This window comes from Halictus rubicundus, chromosome 6 (genome assembly GCF_050948215.1).
Source record: "Halictus rubicundus isolate RS-2024b chromosome 6, iyHalRubi1_principal, whole genome shotgun sequence".
NCBI lineage: Eukaryota > Metazoa > Arthropoda > Insecta > Hymenoptera > Halictidae > Halictus > Halictus rubicundus.
Window position 1 is genome coordinate 14,476,253 of NC_135154.1, and position 14,790 is coordinate 14,491,042.

Consider the following 14,790-nt stretch of genomic DNA (forward strand, 5'->3'; position numbering starts at 1 on the left):
CGAATTTTGCAAACGTCCAAATGGAAAGGATTCCTCTCGACTGATAAATTAAAAAATCTTGCGGAAAACTGTGCGAATTAAGAATTGTTGGACAATTTTCAAATTATACTTCCAGTTCGAAATAGAAATATTAATATTTCGATAAAGCTAAGGTGAATTGAACGGGATGATATCTCGAGGAAATGTTTTTTTACTTTAATTAAAGTTTCTTCTAACTTTATAGATCGCTGTCAAGTGATAACCTAACATTGAAAGTGATGACGCATAACTGTGCTAAATTCAGTCGAACGTTGCGCGTTTACTTTTTCCGTAGATTTTTTTGTCAGTTTTAACAATTCCTCCTTGGAATATTTTCGTCTGTGCAAGCGGGGTTCGCAGAATTTTTTCATTATATCGGAAGAGAGCAACGCCGTTCCTATTTACACTGCGCTTTCTTCAAAACAGCCTCCTCCAGCAGCCGTATACGTCTGCCAACGGTCGTCGAGCTGTTAGAAAGATTACTGGTATCCATTCCTGACACCTGTTTCAGCTCTTTTGCCGCGTTTTCGTCTCTGTCCCCGAGGGATTCCACCTTCAAAATTGTTTTCCATTCACGACGGGGGAGCTGAAAGGGCTGTAAGAGAAAAAAAAATAGCTTCCCGGAATGTTTTCTATCGATTTACGATCGTTGACAGAAGTATACGGACCGGGCCACGCAAATGGGAACACCGAAAACATCTCTGTCGATCGTAGATACGTCAAAAACTGTTCCGAGCGACGCTATTCCTTCCCGAACAGGCGAACAGAACCATAAAAGAAAATATTCCAAAGATCCTCGAACAACGTAATTTTATTTGAAACGCTTTCCTTTACAACTGTATCAAAATTTTCGATGCTACTCGTCCTTCCACTTGAAATTTTTAACACTAGCTTTACTAGCTGACTATCTTACATTGCTTTACAGAAGTAACAAAAATGTGTCTATCCAAATTTCCAGCCATTTTTTACAATATATACCCAAAGGATACATCTTTACAATTTCAATCATCCGAAATTAGAAATATTAGATCCCGTCATTTTAAGTTAATCTTGGATTCCCTAGAATTGAATTTTCTTGAGAAATTAGAGAAGGAGATTTTATATAATTTATAATATCTGTAACACAATCATATCGCATAGAATTTATGTTTTTTCTGGAACAATATTTCCTTTTCTATATTTTCCAAGAGTGAACATTGCAGTTCATGGAATATTGCAACCACGAAGGGAGTTGCTGAAATAAATAGGAACGCGTTGGCCAGGGAATAATGAAAAATTTGCTAAATTCGCCTAAAGGCATCCGAGAAACGATCCTAGGCGATCCAGTCCGACGGAAATTCGTCGGATACAGATCCTCGGGCCACGTTCGCGCGAATTAACCAAGATCGCGAAAATTTGCACAGGTCGGAGCTGTTGAATGACGACAGCTGCACGAGCAGCAACTGCAGCTCGCCGAAACAAGATTTGAAGCGGACCACGCGATCCGTGTCCCAGCTATCAACAGCTTCGGAATCGGACCGAACCAACTCGACTTTGGTCTCGAACTCTACCATGAAGCAGCCGAACCCGAAATCGAGACCCAGGATGAGTACACCTATCCACAAGGAGGACGAATCGATCCACGAGAGGCAATCAGCGGAATCGAATGCCCGCAGGTGTGTGATCTCAGCACGTCTGGCTTTATTGTACGAATTAACCCTTGGGCGCCACAAGTTGACTCCTCGTGCACAGTGTTTGAGACAATGCTAAAAAGTCCAACTTTCGAAGTATGAATAAATACACGAATTTGTTAAAACTGAAGCGTAAAATCGAATATAAAACACGTGTCGCTGAATGTCCACTCGATTCATTTGATTCTTACAAATTCTGTTTAAGGTCTCTGAAACCCTGAAAAATTTCTTTTTGAAATATCAACAATTTGCCCTCATTTTTCGTGTTGAATGTTTCTCAACTTTGATTCGAGTTTTTAAAAAAGTACCGGTAAAATACCTCTCTGATTTTACGCGATGCTACCTCTGAACACGTTAAACTTTCAGTAGTGTTAACAATCGTTTGTGTCGAAGGAGTGAAGACCACCACCAAAATTAAAAATCCTAAGGGGAACAAAGAGTTTTGCTGTTTTAGAGCTAGAGATTGGAATTAGAAATATTGTTTTAATCTCGAACGTAGATATCGTATTGTTGAAAGATCGTTTGTTGCAGGTTTCAAACCATAGCCTCCAGGCCAGGCAATACCCGATTCACAATATCCGATGCCTCGTTCACCGTGAAGGAACCCCACGGAAACGACGCGACAACGATAACATCAAAATGGCTACCAGACACCACAACCGACAAAAACAAAGCGAAAAAGCAAAACGCCGCCGACTCGACGCGAGCATTCTTCGAAAGCATGGCGATGACAGTGTTAACGTTCCCTCAACATATTCAAGCGACCCTGAAAGTTCGAATTTGTAATCTAGTCGGCGACGCAGAGTATGAACTAACGATACCGAAGACAATGTAACACGATCCAGATGATTATCGATCGGTCATCGTTCATTATTTCATTTCATTCCAATGTTCGCATTCCAATACTTAAACATGGCTCCGTGATAGCACGTTTGACACGTAGTGGCCATTGTTACCGTTTCAGAAGCTGACTCTACAGTGAATTTCGCGTGGGCAGGATTATTGCAAACTTGAAGTTACTTGCTGTTACGCTTGCGATGATAATATTGCACTATCGATACCGACTTTGACACTGTTAGGGGCTCGTTTTGGTTGTTGTGTTCTGTGTCCGTAGATTAGCGTGCTTTGCATTTCATGCACACCGTACGACCATTGTTTCTGTGATTCAAACGAAATATATAGCTATACGTAACAACCGATGTCTTCCGATCGTTGTATTGTTGTCAAAGCTGTACTACTATAATGACGAGAGGTGCCTTAACGTCTTTAAATAATCATTTGCAGCGTGCTTTCTGCAAATACAGTGAATTCTCGATATATGTCAACAACACGGGTCCGAGGCGCGGTAGTGGGGGTAATTACGCGACGATTATCATCCACGTCTTGGCGACATATATTGAGAAATTACTGTAATCACAAAACACTCTGTATTTCTAGTTTAGAAAATATTTTCGAACAACTTTCGTAAAATTTCATTCTGGTTTTGTATTATTTTTGATTCATTGAAGGTGTCAATGGTACATTTGAGCATCCGCAGGTCTTTGTTTTTACAATTGACTACAAACATTGTTAATCTATCTAAGAACAAGGTCAATTGCTACACTTCAAGCACAGCATATACTTCAATCGTTTGTTTCAAGCTTGGACGGTTTATCGTGTTTTTCGGCTTGAGGAGTCCAGACCCTCGCAGCGTCAATTCTTGGAATTCCCATCAACATTCCCGATAGATAAATTGCGCAGATCAGGAAGCAAATATCCAGTGTCCGAGGTGAACGTCGGAAGCCAGCGGAACGGGAAAATTCTCGAATTCAGGGAAAGATACTGACACCTGGTCCGGAATGAAAGGAGCAGGCCACGCGGCCGGGCGCAAGATTTCATTTCGAAAAGTAGGCTGCGAATTTCAGCGTCGCGTTCTTGTTATTTCTGTGTAAGGATAACCCGGACACGTACGACCTGGCAGCCGGGGGCCAAACGGTTCGTGAGCTAAATTAAAAGCACGAATTGCAGCGGGGCGAGGGGGTTGTGGAGGGAGGTGGGTGCACGGGAGGCCCAGCTTCCTCCTTTGATCCATCGACCGACCAAGGCCCCCCGACGGTTCTGTACGTGACGTTATTACGAAAATCTGCCGCCTCCGGTTGTCCTGGTGGAAAACGCAAAATCGAAACCCAATATCCTTGATCCGTTCGACAAGAGAGAGAGAGAGAGAGAGAGAGAGAGAGATCCGACACACGCGCGGCGAGATGCGCACGCGTGCACCCCCACGTGCCCGACGCACCGCGATGACGTTCTGATTTTGATTGATTTTCGCGCGGGCACAGCTGACCGAAAGCGCCGCACGCATCGCAGACAATGCGAAAACCTGCGCCCCGCCGCCGATCCGATGATTTTTCCAAAATGTCTTTGGCCCGCGGGAAAATCCCTACGCTAATTACTAGACCGTCTCACGCAACATGAAAATTGTCTGATTGCAACAGACTGGAGGAAGATTTAATAAAAATCGCTGTAACAAGCTGAAAATAATTGATTGGCATTCGTAAGTCATTGTAACGTATTATTTTTCCTAACGAAATTATCATTTAAATATCGACAATTTGTTTGAGAGTCGAAAATTTGGAATGTTCGGCCACCTGATTGGCTAAGGGTTGCAAATCATAATGGTATCATGAAAGAATATTTTATAGAAAAATGCGCAATGGTTGGTGAGAGTAGAGGCTTCCGTGTTTTTCGGATATAGTTCTGAAAAGAGAAAATTTGAGCGAAAGGGCGGCGGCTGAACAAATGTCTTCGGCATATTGTAGACAGGACACCTATGTCTTTGATCCCGTTTGTTTAAAGTAAGCAAAGCATCACTTGTCGTTACGAGTTCTGTGTATTCCATTTCAAAGTGGCCACGGACGTGCTAGTTGTTTTCTCAGTGTCCACGTACACGAGACGATCGTTTTCAAACGAAATATTACCGGAGTCGAGAAAACGACCCCGCTGGTACACGATACTTTCCGTTTACCCTCGAATCTACTGACCCCAGCTTCCGAGAAATTTGTTACGCGGTCGATCGCACACCGCTGCAAATTTTCTCCTTCCTACTATCTCAGTTCCGAATCGCGTATCACCGGACGAAACTTTCGAACTTGGAATCCATCGTGGGAAACGAGCCGGACAGGTACAGCCAGTCAAAAAAGTCTCCGAAGACCCTTTGAATCTCGAATTTTCTTGGGAACGTTAAAAGGATTAATTAGCTAACTAATTGTTGGCTGAAGTGTGCAATGTAATCGATGCGTGCAATGCGATACGATGAATGTTGTAATTTATGTTCGGTGTAAAAATCGAGACACCGTTATCGTTGTTTGTTTATTCAGTATTCCTTCGTCTTCGTTAAATCTTGTATTTCCTCAAATACAATTTTAGAGAAATTTGCAGTAAATTAATATTTGTACGTTCCAGAAAAATCTCCATTTAAAATGTGTAGGAAATATTTTTTGACTGGCTGTACATCGATAAAATAGACCAGATCTGTGGATTATATTGTTCTGCATCGAAGCTAATTTTTTAACTTGTGCAACAATATTTAGTTGCTAACTTTTTGCTAACTGCCCCACGATTATACCTCGCTCGCATTAATTTCCTTTTGAAAATAATAATTTAAAAATCGATATTCGACATTTCACAATTTCCACCGCTTTGATTCCGACTAATTAAGCTGACAATTCTAGAAAAGCTGGTGTAAAAAAGATGAATAGCCAACACCTTTATCTCCAAAGCAGAAATGCAATATCAAAGAAGCTAATTTGCTTCCAGGAATTTCTTCATTTCCTCTAAATGCGATTTAACTGCAAAACGAAATTGCAAGTTCTCCGTAAACGGAAATGCGTGGCAAAGAGTTGCAAAAGCATTAGAAAATCAAAGCAAATGACATTTCCTTTCTTTAGGCTGCAAAAGCGATTAGCCGGAAGCGAATTGTTTCACGAGGATGGATTTCGCGGATTTCACATTTTTGCAGGGAATAAAATCGCGTTCGCTTTTCTGTTTGAGTTTAACGTGGATCCGAGTGCCAACCGTTAAAAACTGTATCAGTGATAAAATTTGAAAAATTAATATTTTACGGAATGGTTTACATTCCTCGACTGTGTGCTTCGCAGTGTTCCGTGAATTTTTATATTTTACGACATTAATTCATTGTAGTCGATCAAAAATTTAATATAAATAGTTGAGACGGAGATCGTATCAGTAAAATGATTAAAATTTGCCGAGTCTGTGTTTTCTCAATTTTTCACATTAGCAAAATTGAAATGTGCATGGACGTTATACCTACCGTTTACATAGTACCGACTTCCCGACGAATTATTATCAAGTTTTTAATTACTGAAGCTATGAAATCCATAGGAATTTTGTATAGATTATATTAAAAATTTAGGGGTGATACGTTATAACTTGTTTATCCAGCTTAAATCATTTGTTAGTGGATATGGACACAATGCTTCAAGACAAGCGTCACATCAAAAACAAAAATTAAAAAATAAGGTTAGACTGCTCTGGAACGTCTTCCTTACTGCTTTAATGTATTGCATATGTAACAACTGTGTTATAACTTTCAAACAAAATTGTTCATACAAAATTGTTAAAAATTTAGTCCAACCAGACTTTCGCTTTTGGTTGTTCCGATGTAGAATCGCCAACTCGTGCAAGTGATTTTGACCACCGACTGTAAATTCAGATGACATCTAAGCAAAGTGTCTTGCTACTGGGGAATGGGGTGTGCATAGCAAAATGGCGGGTTTGTATTAAAAAATTCCGCAGATACAGAAAATTGGAGAAAAAGTTTGTCTTCTATTTAAGCGACCCTCTAAGCTGGAGCTTCCGAGGCGTTCGTTGCTCTCGCCGAGGTGTCTGTCCATCGCAAGACAGATCTACTTGCGAGGCAACGCGTTAAGGGAGACCGTGATTAATACCGGAGTCCGCCGTCTCGTTTCCCGGTGGAATTCGTAATTTTTCGGGGCCGATCCCCGTCCGTCAAAGAAGCTAAATGCCCACTCGAGCGGAGCGCGATGTGATTAATGTCCGCGTCGGATTCGTTCGGGCGCTTTTCGTCTTACGCAATCCGTGGAATGCGGACGCCACGAAATTTAATGTCCGCGAGACAAGGCACGGCCTGGGCAGAATTTCTTCTTGTCCTGTAATTAGCTGGCACGGCGAGCACATCCGAAACGTCGACCCGCGAAGACAGCTTGAAATTCCGCCGCCCGGGGAATCGGAAGAATGCTTTGTCTTCTTAATTGCGAAAGATTGCGCGAGAACTCACTTACACTGTTCCCTTTTTTTTTTTTTTGTTTTTCGCCGGTGCCGGATCTGCCTCGAAATTCTACTCCGCTTATTGGCTTCGCGTTTATTAATTACCCGACAAGTATTTCCGTTCCGTTCGCCCGCGGAACTCTTCTAACCTGCAATCTTCTCCGGAGCATGCTAATACTCCGAAATGTACACAGTGAGTTTATTAATATTTTCTTTGCACACTTATACTCGTTGTTTTTGCTTGGAAATTTCTTACGGGGGTGCTTTAACTTTGAATTATATGCATACAATTTTTTAATGACATTATACTCCTATTAACGTTACTAAAAATTGCAGAATTCTCTACTAAACTCTTCGGGCGCTTGACACTCTATTAATATTTATTAACAGATTGAGGGTATAGTTTTTGTACTAATAATCATTTCAGCGGTTTTTGATATACTTTAACATAATATGAAATTTATCGTTGCGCAAAATCAGAACGTCTTGAGTCAATATAGAGATTAATGTGTTTTCTGGAACTTAAATTGTTTTCTTGAATTCCTGTGTTGCGTTTCTTTTAATGTGCATTGAAAATCGCAACCGAGGCGTTTCGCGCGCTAGCAGATGCAATCGCAATTCGATCTTTCTTGTGCAAGAAATAAGTCGGTTGGAATATCTCGCAGTGAGTGGTCACCGAAACCGTTTTTACCTTGTTACTATAAAAAGAACGTGGATGGGGGTTTCTCACAGCTTCTCTTGCAGTTACCGTCTTTTTATGCTTTTTCTTCCATTCCCGCTCCTAGGAAACGGTTGCCAATATTGATTTTCTTGCACGGTATAGAATTTTCACATTTTTACTTGTCCTATTCGCACAGTTTAATCGACGTTAAAAAGTCGGAACTTAATTGCGCGGCGAGAAATTGGCAAAAAACCTCCCCTCATTCGAGAAGAATTTGACGGATCACAACATACTGATCAACAGACTGCGGATTTTATGCGTTTATGACAAAAATTAGTAGATGAATATTAACAACGAACCGTCACATTATTTCCAACCTATTAAAAGAAGTAAGATGGAAAACAACTTTTTTTATTGAACTCCTAGAAATCGTAGTTGAGATACCATATTTTATATAAAAATCCACAATCTAGTAACCAATTTTGTGGCTTTTTTGTTGAGTAATACTTTACTTGTCAAGTATGGCGTATAAAAAGTCAGAAATAAAATTCCTAGACAACCATATTTTACTTTGATTCCTTTCATGTAGTTGTGTTGTAAATGGTTTACACTTATAGAAATTTTCAGCTGCGATGTTGTACAGGGCAATTCCAATTTGTCGATTCAATCTAATAGAAAGTCAACCTGGATACAGAAACAAGTCGAAAACGCGATCCACAAATCGAATTTGAAGTTTCATCAAGCACGCTTGCTGTCGAGTAGAAATTGGCAGGTTCGTCTGACCATGACCCGCCAATTCTACTTCTTGTAAACACAGTAGACTCTCGTGTAACGTGATAAAAGCAAGCTGTTTGAAAAGACTGTATATACATATTTTTTATGTGGCAGAAAATGTGAACATATAAAAAATTGTTTAATATACAAAACAATTTTTTTGCACATTAAAAAGAATTGTGTAAACAAACTGTGTATACGCACTTCATGTAACAGTGAACGTTGCAATAAATGAACAAAAAATCGTCTTATTAGATTGTATAATATAAAACACAATTTTACGTATATTTACTGTACATTCACTGCCACGGAGGATACATACAGGGTGTTTCCTTTCGAAAAGAAGGAATAACATTTTATCGTTTGATGTTACATTTTCGAGAAAAACGAGCCTGCAAATCCAACGAGTCAGTAGGTCATGAACAGACGCATCGGATGATTTTCATGTAACAGCCTGGCAGAATTTTCAAACTCGATTTACTCTAAAACGAAGCATCGAGCAAAAAAATGTTATTTCTTCTTTTCGACTTGTTCCTGCATATAGAATAGCCACTTGTCTCACGATTTCGGAAACACCTGGTATATACAATTTTTGACCGCGTTACACAGAGTTGCGCCGCAATAATGCATGAGAACCTGGCGGCTCTTTAAAGCCTACTTTTCAGGCAATCTTCAACAGCTCTGTGGGAAAATATTCTGCATAAAAATAGCATTTTCTTAATAAAAATCGCACAGGCGTCGCGTTGCGTCGCGATGCGGCTCGTCGCCGGCAATCACGGGTCTCCGTCGTCGCGTGTACCTTTTTAAGTGGCATCCGAGTGGATTCTTTCGGGCGGGCTGCCGCATTAGATTATCCCCGTTACGCGGGATGCCGGAACGGCCATTAAAATTCACGCGAGAGGCCGCGCGTATGTGGCGAATAGGTCGGCGCCCAAAGGGAGGAATTTATCATTCAGGGCCATCGTGGTGTGTAAAGAGGAAAAAGCGAGAGAGGAGTCTCCCTCGCTCCGAGCGAAGAGAAAAAAAAGAGGACCGAACGCGAAGAAGCGGAAGGGCAGGCTTCGCGTAGCGGAAAACACGCAAACAGATCCGGAAACAAGTGTACAAGGAGGGGGGAGGGTGGCAAGAGGGGAGAGAGGTGTCGATCGGTTGGTGCCGTAAAACCATAAGGAAGCGTACGCCTTACCTTGAGGTGAAGAACGAACAGGATCTCCTCATTTTCCCGTGGGGCACTAATGTTTCGCGGCTTGGTGATTTAACTGCGCCACAAACAACCGACGACGACACTGATCGCGCGATCAAACAGCTTGCAAATGACACTTGTTAGCGTTAGAGGGGGCGAGGGACGAATCCTCGCTCATCACTGTACCGGGATCGCCGCTCGAGCGGTAAACAACCTTCTAACCGATGTGGGAACATCTGTCTAGCGAGGGTAGTCGATGGAATCTTTCCAGACACCCGTGAACACCCGGCATCCGCGATCCTCGATCCCCTGATCGAACTAGGCCCGAGACAGGGCCTGGGGCAGGAGGCTTCGCAACGCGAAGGGACACGAGAAGAGCGAAAGGGACGCACCATCGGCGAGACACTTCGACGGGACGCTCTCGAGGACCTGGTCCACGTCCCAGGACGATCAGTGCTCCTCCCGCACCGACATGACCGAATCTCTCAAGGAACGGAGCCTAATCGCGGGTAAGTCGTCGTCGGACACCGGTACCCTCTGCGCCCTTGGATCCAAGGCCGACTCAAGTCGATGTCCGAAGCCAGCCGGCTCGACTGACAGTCACCGTTCCCCTGGGAACCGAACACCTTCGCATCGTACGCACCGATTTCTCATATCACTGATAATCACGACACTACACTCGCTCGAACGACCGTCGCCGAACGGATCGCACGTGGAGGACGATCTTAAAGGGAACGATCGACTGGTCTGAACCTGGATCGGCTAGCATCGTTGCATCAATTTCACTGGTCACGAGAAACGAGCCACCCCGTAGCGCACTTTGCGCTACCGTTCCGAGGACCTCGATCCACAGAAACACGTTCACAGATCGAGATTACAAACTCGCCGGCGACGTCACTGCTAAGATCACGAGCACTCACAACAAGATTCCGAGTCTCCGATCGAATTCCGAAGAAACGCGGGACCGAATTGTGTTAGGGGGGCCTCGGCGGTGGCCAAGGCGACGCCAAGCGTCCCAGGAACGAGACGCGACAACAAAGGCCGTGTGCGACAACAACCTGTTAATCACCTGGCGCGCGCGAGACACGCGTCGACCGTAAGAAAACTGCGACGGGTCACACGAGGGACCGACCTTGAACACCGCCGTGAACTGCGAGGTTCGCCGGTCGAACCGACAACGTCTTCGGATTACTTTTGACACGAGGATACGACGAGAACTCGAAGTTCGATGGATCGCATGGGATCCTTGATCACAGGAGGAGCACCACGAACTGTGACGTTAGAGTCCGGCGTCTTCGGGGTTAGGCTGGCGGAAGATGACAACCGACAACGGTGGTGTCCTTGGTGTCGCTGCTCCTGACGACGGCAGGATGAATATGGGACCCGGTGGTAGCGGTAATAGTGGCGCCGGCGATGGTAACGATATAGTGGTCGACGGTAGGTATGGTGGCGGTGGTTGGTCGGTCGATCGGTCGGTCGGTCGGTCGGTCGGTTGGTTGGTCGGTCGGTCGGTCGGTCGGTGCAGGTGGCGGCGGCGGCGGATGGATGTGCCAGAGTGCGGGCTTACGACGGAATGAGAGGAAAGCTCGGCTTAGGAGCGCTACAGCGTGGCATTGGCGACTCCGCGATGAGCGAGAGAGTTGCGCGTTATCGACCCATCCGCGACGCTATATTCAACCGCCAGCACACGCTCGCTCCGCTCCGCTCGTGCTCCACGCGACAACAGCCAACCGGTGCGTACGCTACTACCTACCACCCTCAACGGAAACGATCTCGATCCTACGGGGATCCTAGAGAACTACTTTTTCGAGGATCGATCCGGAGATCATGAATTTATGGATGCTGGACGGGAAGGTTAGGTTCGCGGAAGTGGTTGTATACCTGGTGTTTTCGATGTACCGTGGGTCCGAGTGTCAGTGGTACGTTAAATTTCGGATTTTATTTAAACTGTTGTTACCACAGTGCTTTATGCGAAATCAAAATTCCATCAATTTTTGTAGATATTTCTTTTGCAGATTTATTCGAACTTTTCAAAAAGTAGCCTTCTTACGCATCAATGAAATAATAAGGAATCAAGGTCATTCTTCAAAGTCATTCTAACAATTATACAGCATGGCTGAACACAAAAGTTTAGTCAACTGGTTGTTATTCAGAACAGAGGCAGGGGGATCATTATCGTTTAGTGGCTTCCTTCGCTCGTATTGGTTCTACTAGTAATTCTAATTGTAAATGTAATCTTGCCGGTGAAACTATGAATCATGTTTCATGGCAATGTGACGCATATAACGTTCAGAGAGATAAATTAATGTTTGACCTTCGTAAGATAAGACTACACTTGCATTGGATATAACAATGCTTATTGATGCTCCTAATATTGCTGAGTGCCACTACGTTACATTAAAATCTATAATTATATTTAAATTGTTATTAGATTCAGCTGATTTATATTTCAATTGTTATTAGCCTTAGTGATAGTATCCATTATTGCATATAAAGATTATCTTAATGCTACCTATATTTGGCTATGCACTGTTTTGTTTCTATTTGTAAATGATTATTGTCATAATGAATCTTTTATTAGAATTTTTTTAAATTGCAAGAGATAGAAATCAAATAGAAAGTTCGTTTTTCCTTCAACACGTTTCGTGCCGCGTGGGTCGCATACGCCCCGCGCTAAACTTTTCGTTCAGGCCATAAAGAATTTGTTAAAAAGCTGTCTTTAATGCTGTAAAAAGACACAATGTGTATTATACTATACTTACATACTTGTGGCTCGCTAAAGGTGAAATCACTTACTTCGGTCATTAAATTGATGTGGGAGCAGAACTTCGTTCCATCCTAGGGAAAAGAAAATTGTTATTAGATTAGAACTTAGATATAGTTGTTTCTTAACATACTAGAAGATGATTAAATAAAATGTTGACGATACAATTACAAGAATTTTCATCCAAAAAATAGGACATATTTCTCGCAGCACGGTGTATAAGTGTAATTGCTCAGAAGTCGCAACAGAAATTCTTCCTTGTGAAATTACAGTAGGTAATTAAATTATTAGAGCCACAATGTTCAAATATATTTAGTTTCAATATAACAGATAATGTTGTCTACGGTGGTTCTAAATGTATAAATGAGATTAAATATTTGATACGCGTGCTGTTGAATAGAACTCTGACGTGTCTGATCATGGCCAACCAATTCTACTTCTCGTGAACACAGTACCATCCCCTACAACTCGATAAAGGAAGCTGTAGGTCCTCGTGTAATACGATCACAAAATTGTTTAAAAAGGGCTATAGATTTACTGCCACATAAGATGCATATGTACAATCTTTCAAAACAATTTTTTAACATAATCACTAAGGAACTTAACACTCTAAACCTATTAATCGACCGCAGAGCATTTCATGCATTCACGAGAGAAATGCGAATTAAAATGCAACTGACTAAAATAAGTTTAAAATAAGTGTGTTACAGGTCGCACACTTGAAAAAACTATTGGATATTCGCCGGTAGATAACGCGTCGAGCGTGCCAGTACTTTTTGGAGCCACGGTAGGTGTTTTGATCGTTCAGCGTCGACCCCTCGGTCTGCGGCGCGGAGCGTCGCGACGCCTCGCACGAGGAAAGCAGTGTCGAGAGGCAGGAAAAGCGGGCGTGAAACGAATATTCGAAACGTAATTCGTCACCAAATCCGCGGCTTTGTGCCGGGGCCGGTCCCCGAGGGGGAATTGAAAAGCGGCGAGTCGTTCCTTCGTTCGATTCGTTAAACGGAGGAATTTATTTCTTCGCCCGTTAATCGACTTCTGCCTCGACGTCCTTTCGTCTCGCTCGCGACGGTTGCATAATGCATGGGAGAAGGAACGATCTGCGACCTCCTCGAGACACGCTCTCTCTCTCTCTCTCTCTCTCTCTCTCTCTCTCTCTCTCTCTCTCTCTCTCTTCCTCCCCCGCCCCTACTCCTCCCCTTTGCCGGTGGCTGAACAAAAGCCGAAGTTCAATTTAAAAGTTCGATTCGCGAGAGTATAAATTGATTGAAATTCATTTTAATCCGAGCGTGAATTAATTCCGCTCGGAAAATACTGGACCCGTTTCTGTTTTCCTTTTCAAAGCAAATGGTAACGGTGTTTCTCATTTGAACCCGACACGCGGGCGCGCGCGAGCGTCCAAGCCGGCCGATACTTAAATTCCGGCGAAAATCGAACAACGAGTTCGAGTTCTCTTATTGGATCGATCGGGCACAAGTCAGTTTCAGATTATCTTTTTCTCTGTTCCTCTACGCCTCTTTTTTAACCCGGCTTCGACGGTGTTCCTGGCTTTTTCTGCTCGATTCGCTCGATGTTGATACTCGGATAACAAATGCCGATCAAAACTGCGCTGGAAATCTTGAAACGTCTGACTCGTTTTGTGTGCGAGGTTTCGTGGATAAAAGAGTTTCAGGAACGGATTAATTTCGCCTTCAAAATGAATTAATCTTTTAACATAGAGGCACTAGTTCTCTTCGCTTCTCAACGATAATTGTTGCGCATTTTACGCACTCATGGCAGCAATTAATAGATCAAAAGTCAGTAAAAAAAAACATTTGGAGAACTTAAAAATTGTTATATTATTTTTCACTCATTAAAATTATTTGGAAAATAAATGAGTATCTACGTAGCTTTCGTACCTTGCAATTAACGCGAACAATTTTCATTTAAAAATCTGCAGTCTAGTCAGTACATCGATTACGAGAGACTGAGACAACATAAAAATTTCTTTCCTTCTTTAATAATATTATTAAGCTGAAATTAGTGCTTCGACAGTCAAATTTTTTGTTACCTGTTTACTCTTTTAAATTTCACCCATTCATATTACCTTAAATTTCACCTATTTATATTAGTCTTTTAAATATTTATTCCAGTAGAGAGTGCTAGTCGATGAAAACTGTTTTTCGCATAAAAGAAAAACAATCTGATAGAAAACGCATTGCAAATCGTATTCGAGAATACAAAGGGTTTCAAAAAATGTGGTTAGGGCGAAAGCGTTTCTCTGGAAACAGCTTTGTTTTGTAGACAGTCAGCTTTTAACAAACGATAATTCGGTTAACTAAAAAGTATAGAGCCAACAGCGTGAAAGTCTTGTATTGGATTTTTCCGCTATTACTTTGTCGAAACATCTTCGCGAAAAGTATATGGTAATGGAACGGATGAAAAGATACACGTT

The 14,790-nt window shown here is 42.5% G+C and overlaps 1 protein-coding gene and 1 long non-coding RNA gene across 6 annotated transcripts in view; both read right to left on the reverse strand.

Annotated features, from left to right (window-relative positions):
* LOC143354721 (uncharacterized) overlaps positions 1 to 14,790 on the reverse strand; it is a 597,645-nt gene that overhangs the window by 430,191 nt on the left and 152,664 nt on the right. The window lies entirely within an intron of this gene.
* The window catches only part of LOC143354718 (uncharacterized), a 575,799-nt gene that overhangs the window by 417,634 nt on the left and 143,375 nt on the right, over positions 1 to 14,790 (reverse strand). For 4 of the 5 annotated variants that reach the window (XM_076788975.1, XM_076788977.1, XM_076788976.1 and 1 more), the window contains one exon: positions 12,389 to 12,430. In XM_076788975.1, coding sequence (XP_076645090.1) covers positions 12,389 to 12,430 — 42 coding nt within the window. Of the gene's footprint in view, positions 1 to 9,595; positions 10,957 to 12,388; positions 12,431 to 14,790 lie in introns of those variants that run through there. The other variant, XM_076788979.1, reaches the window with a different exon arrangement.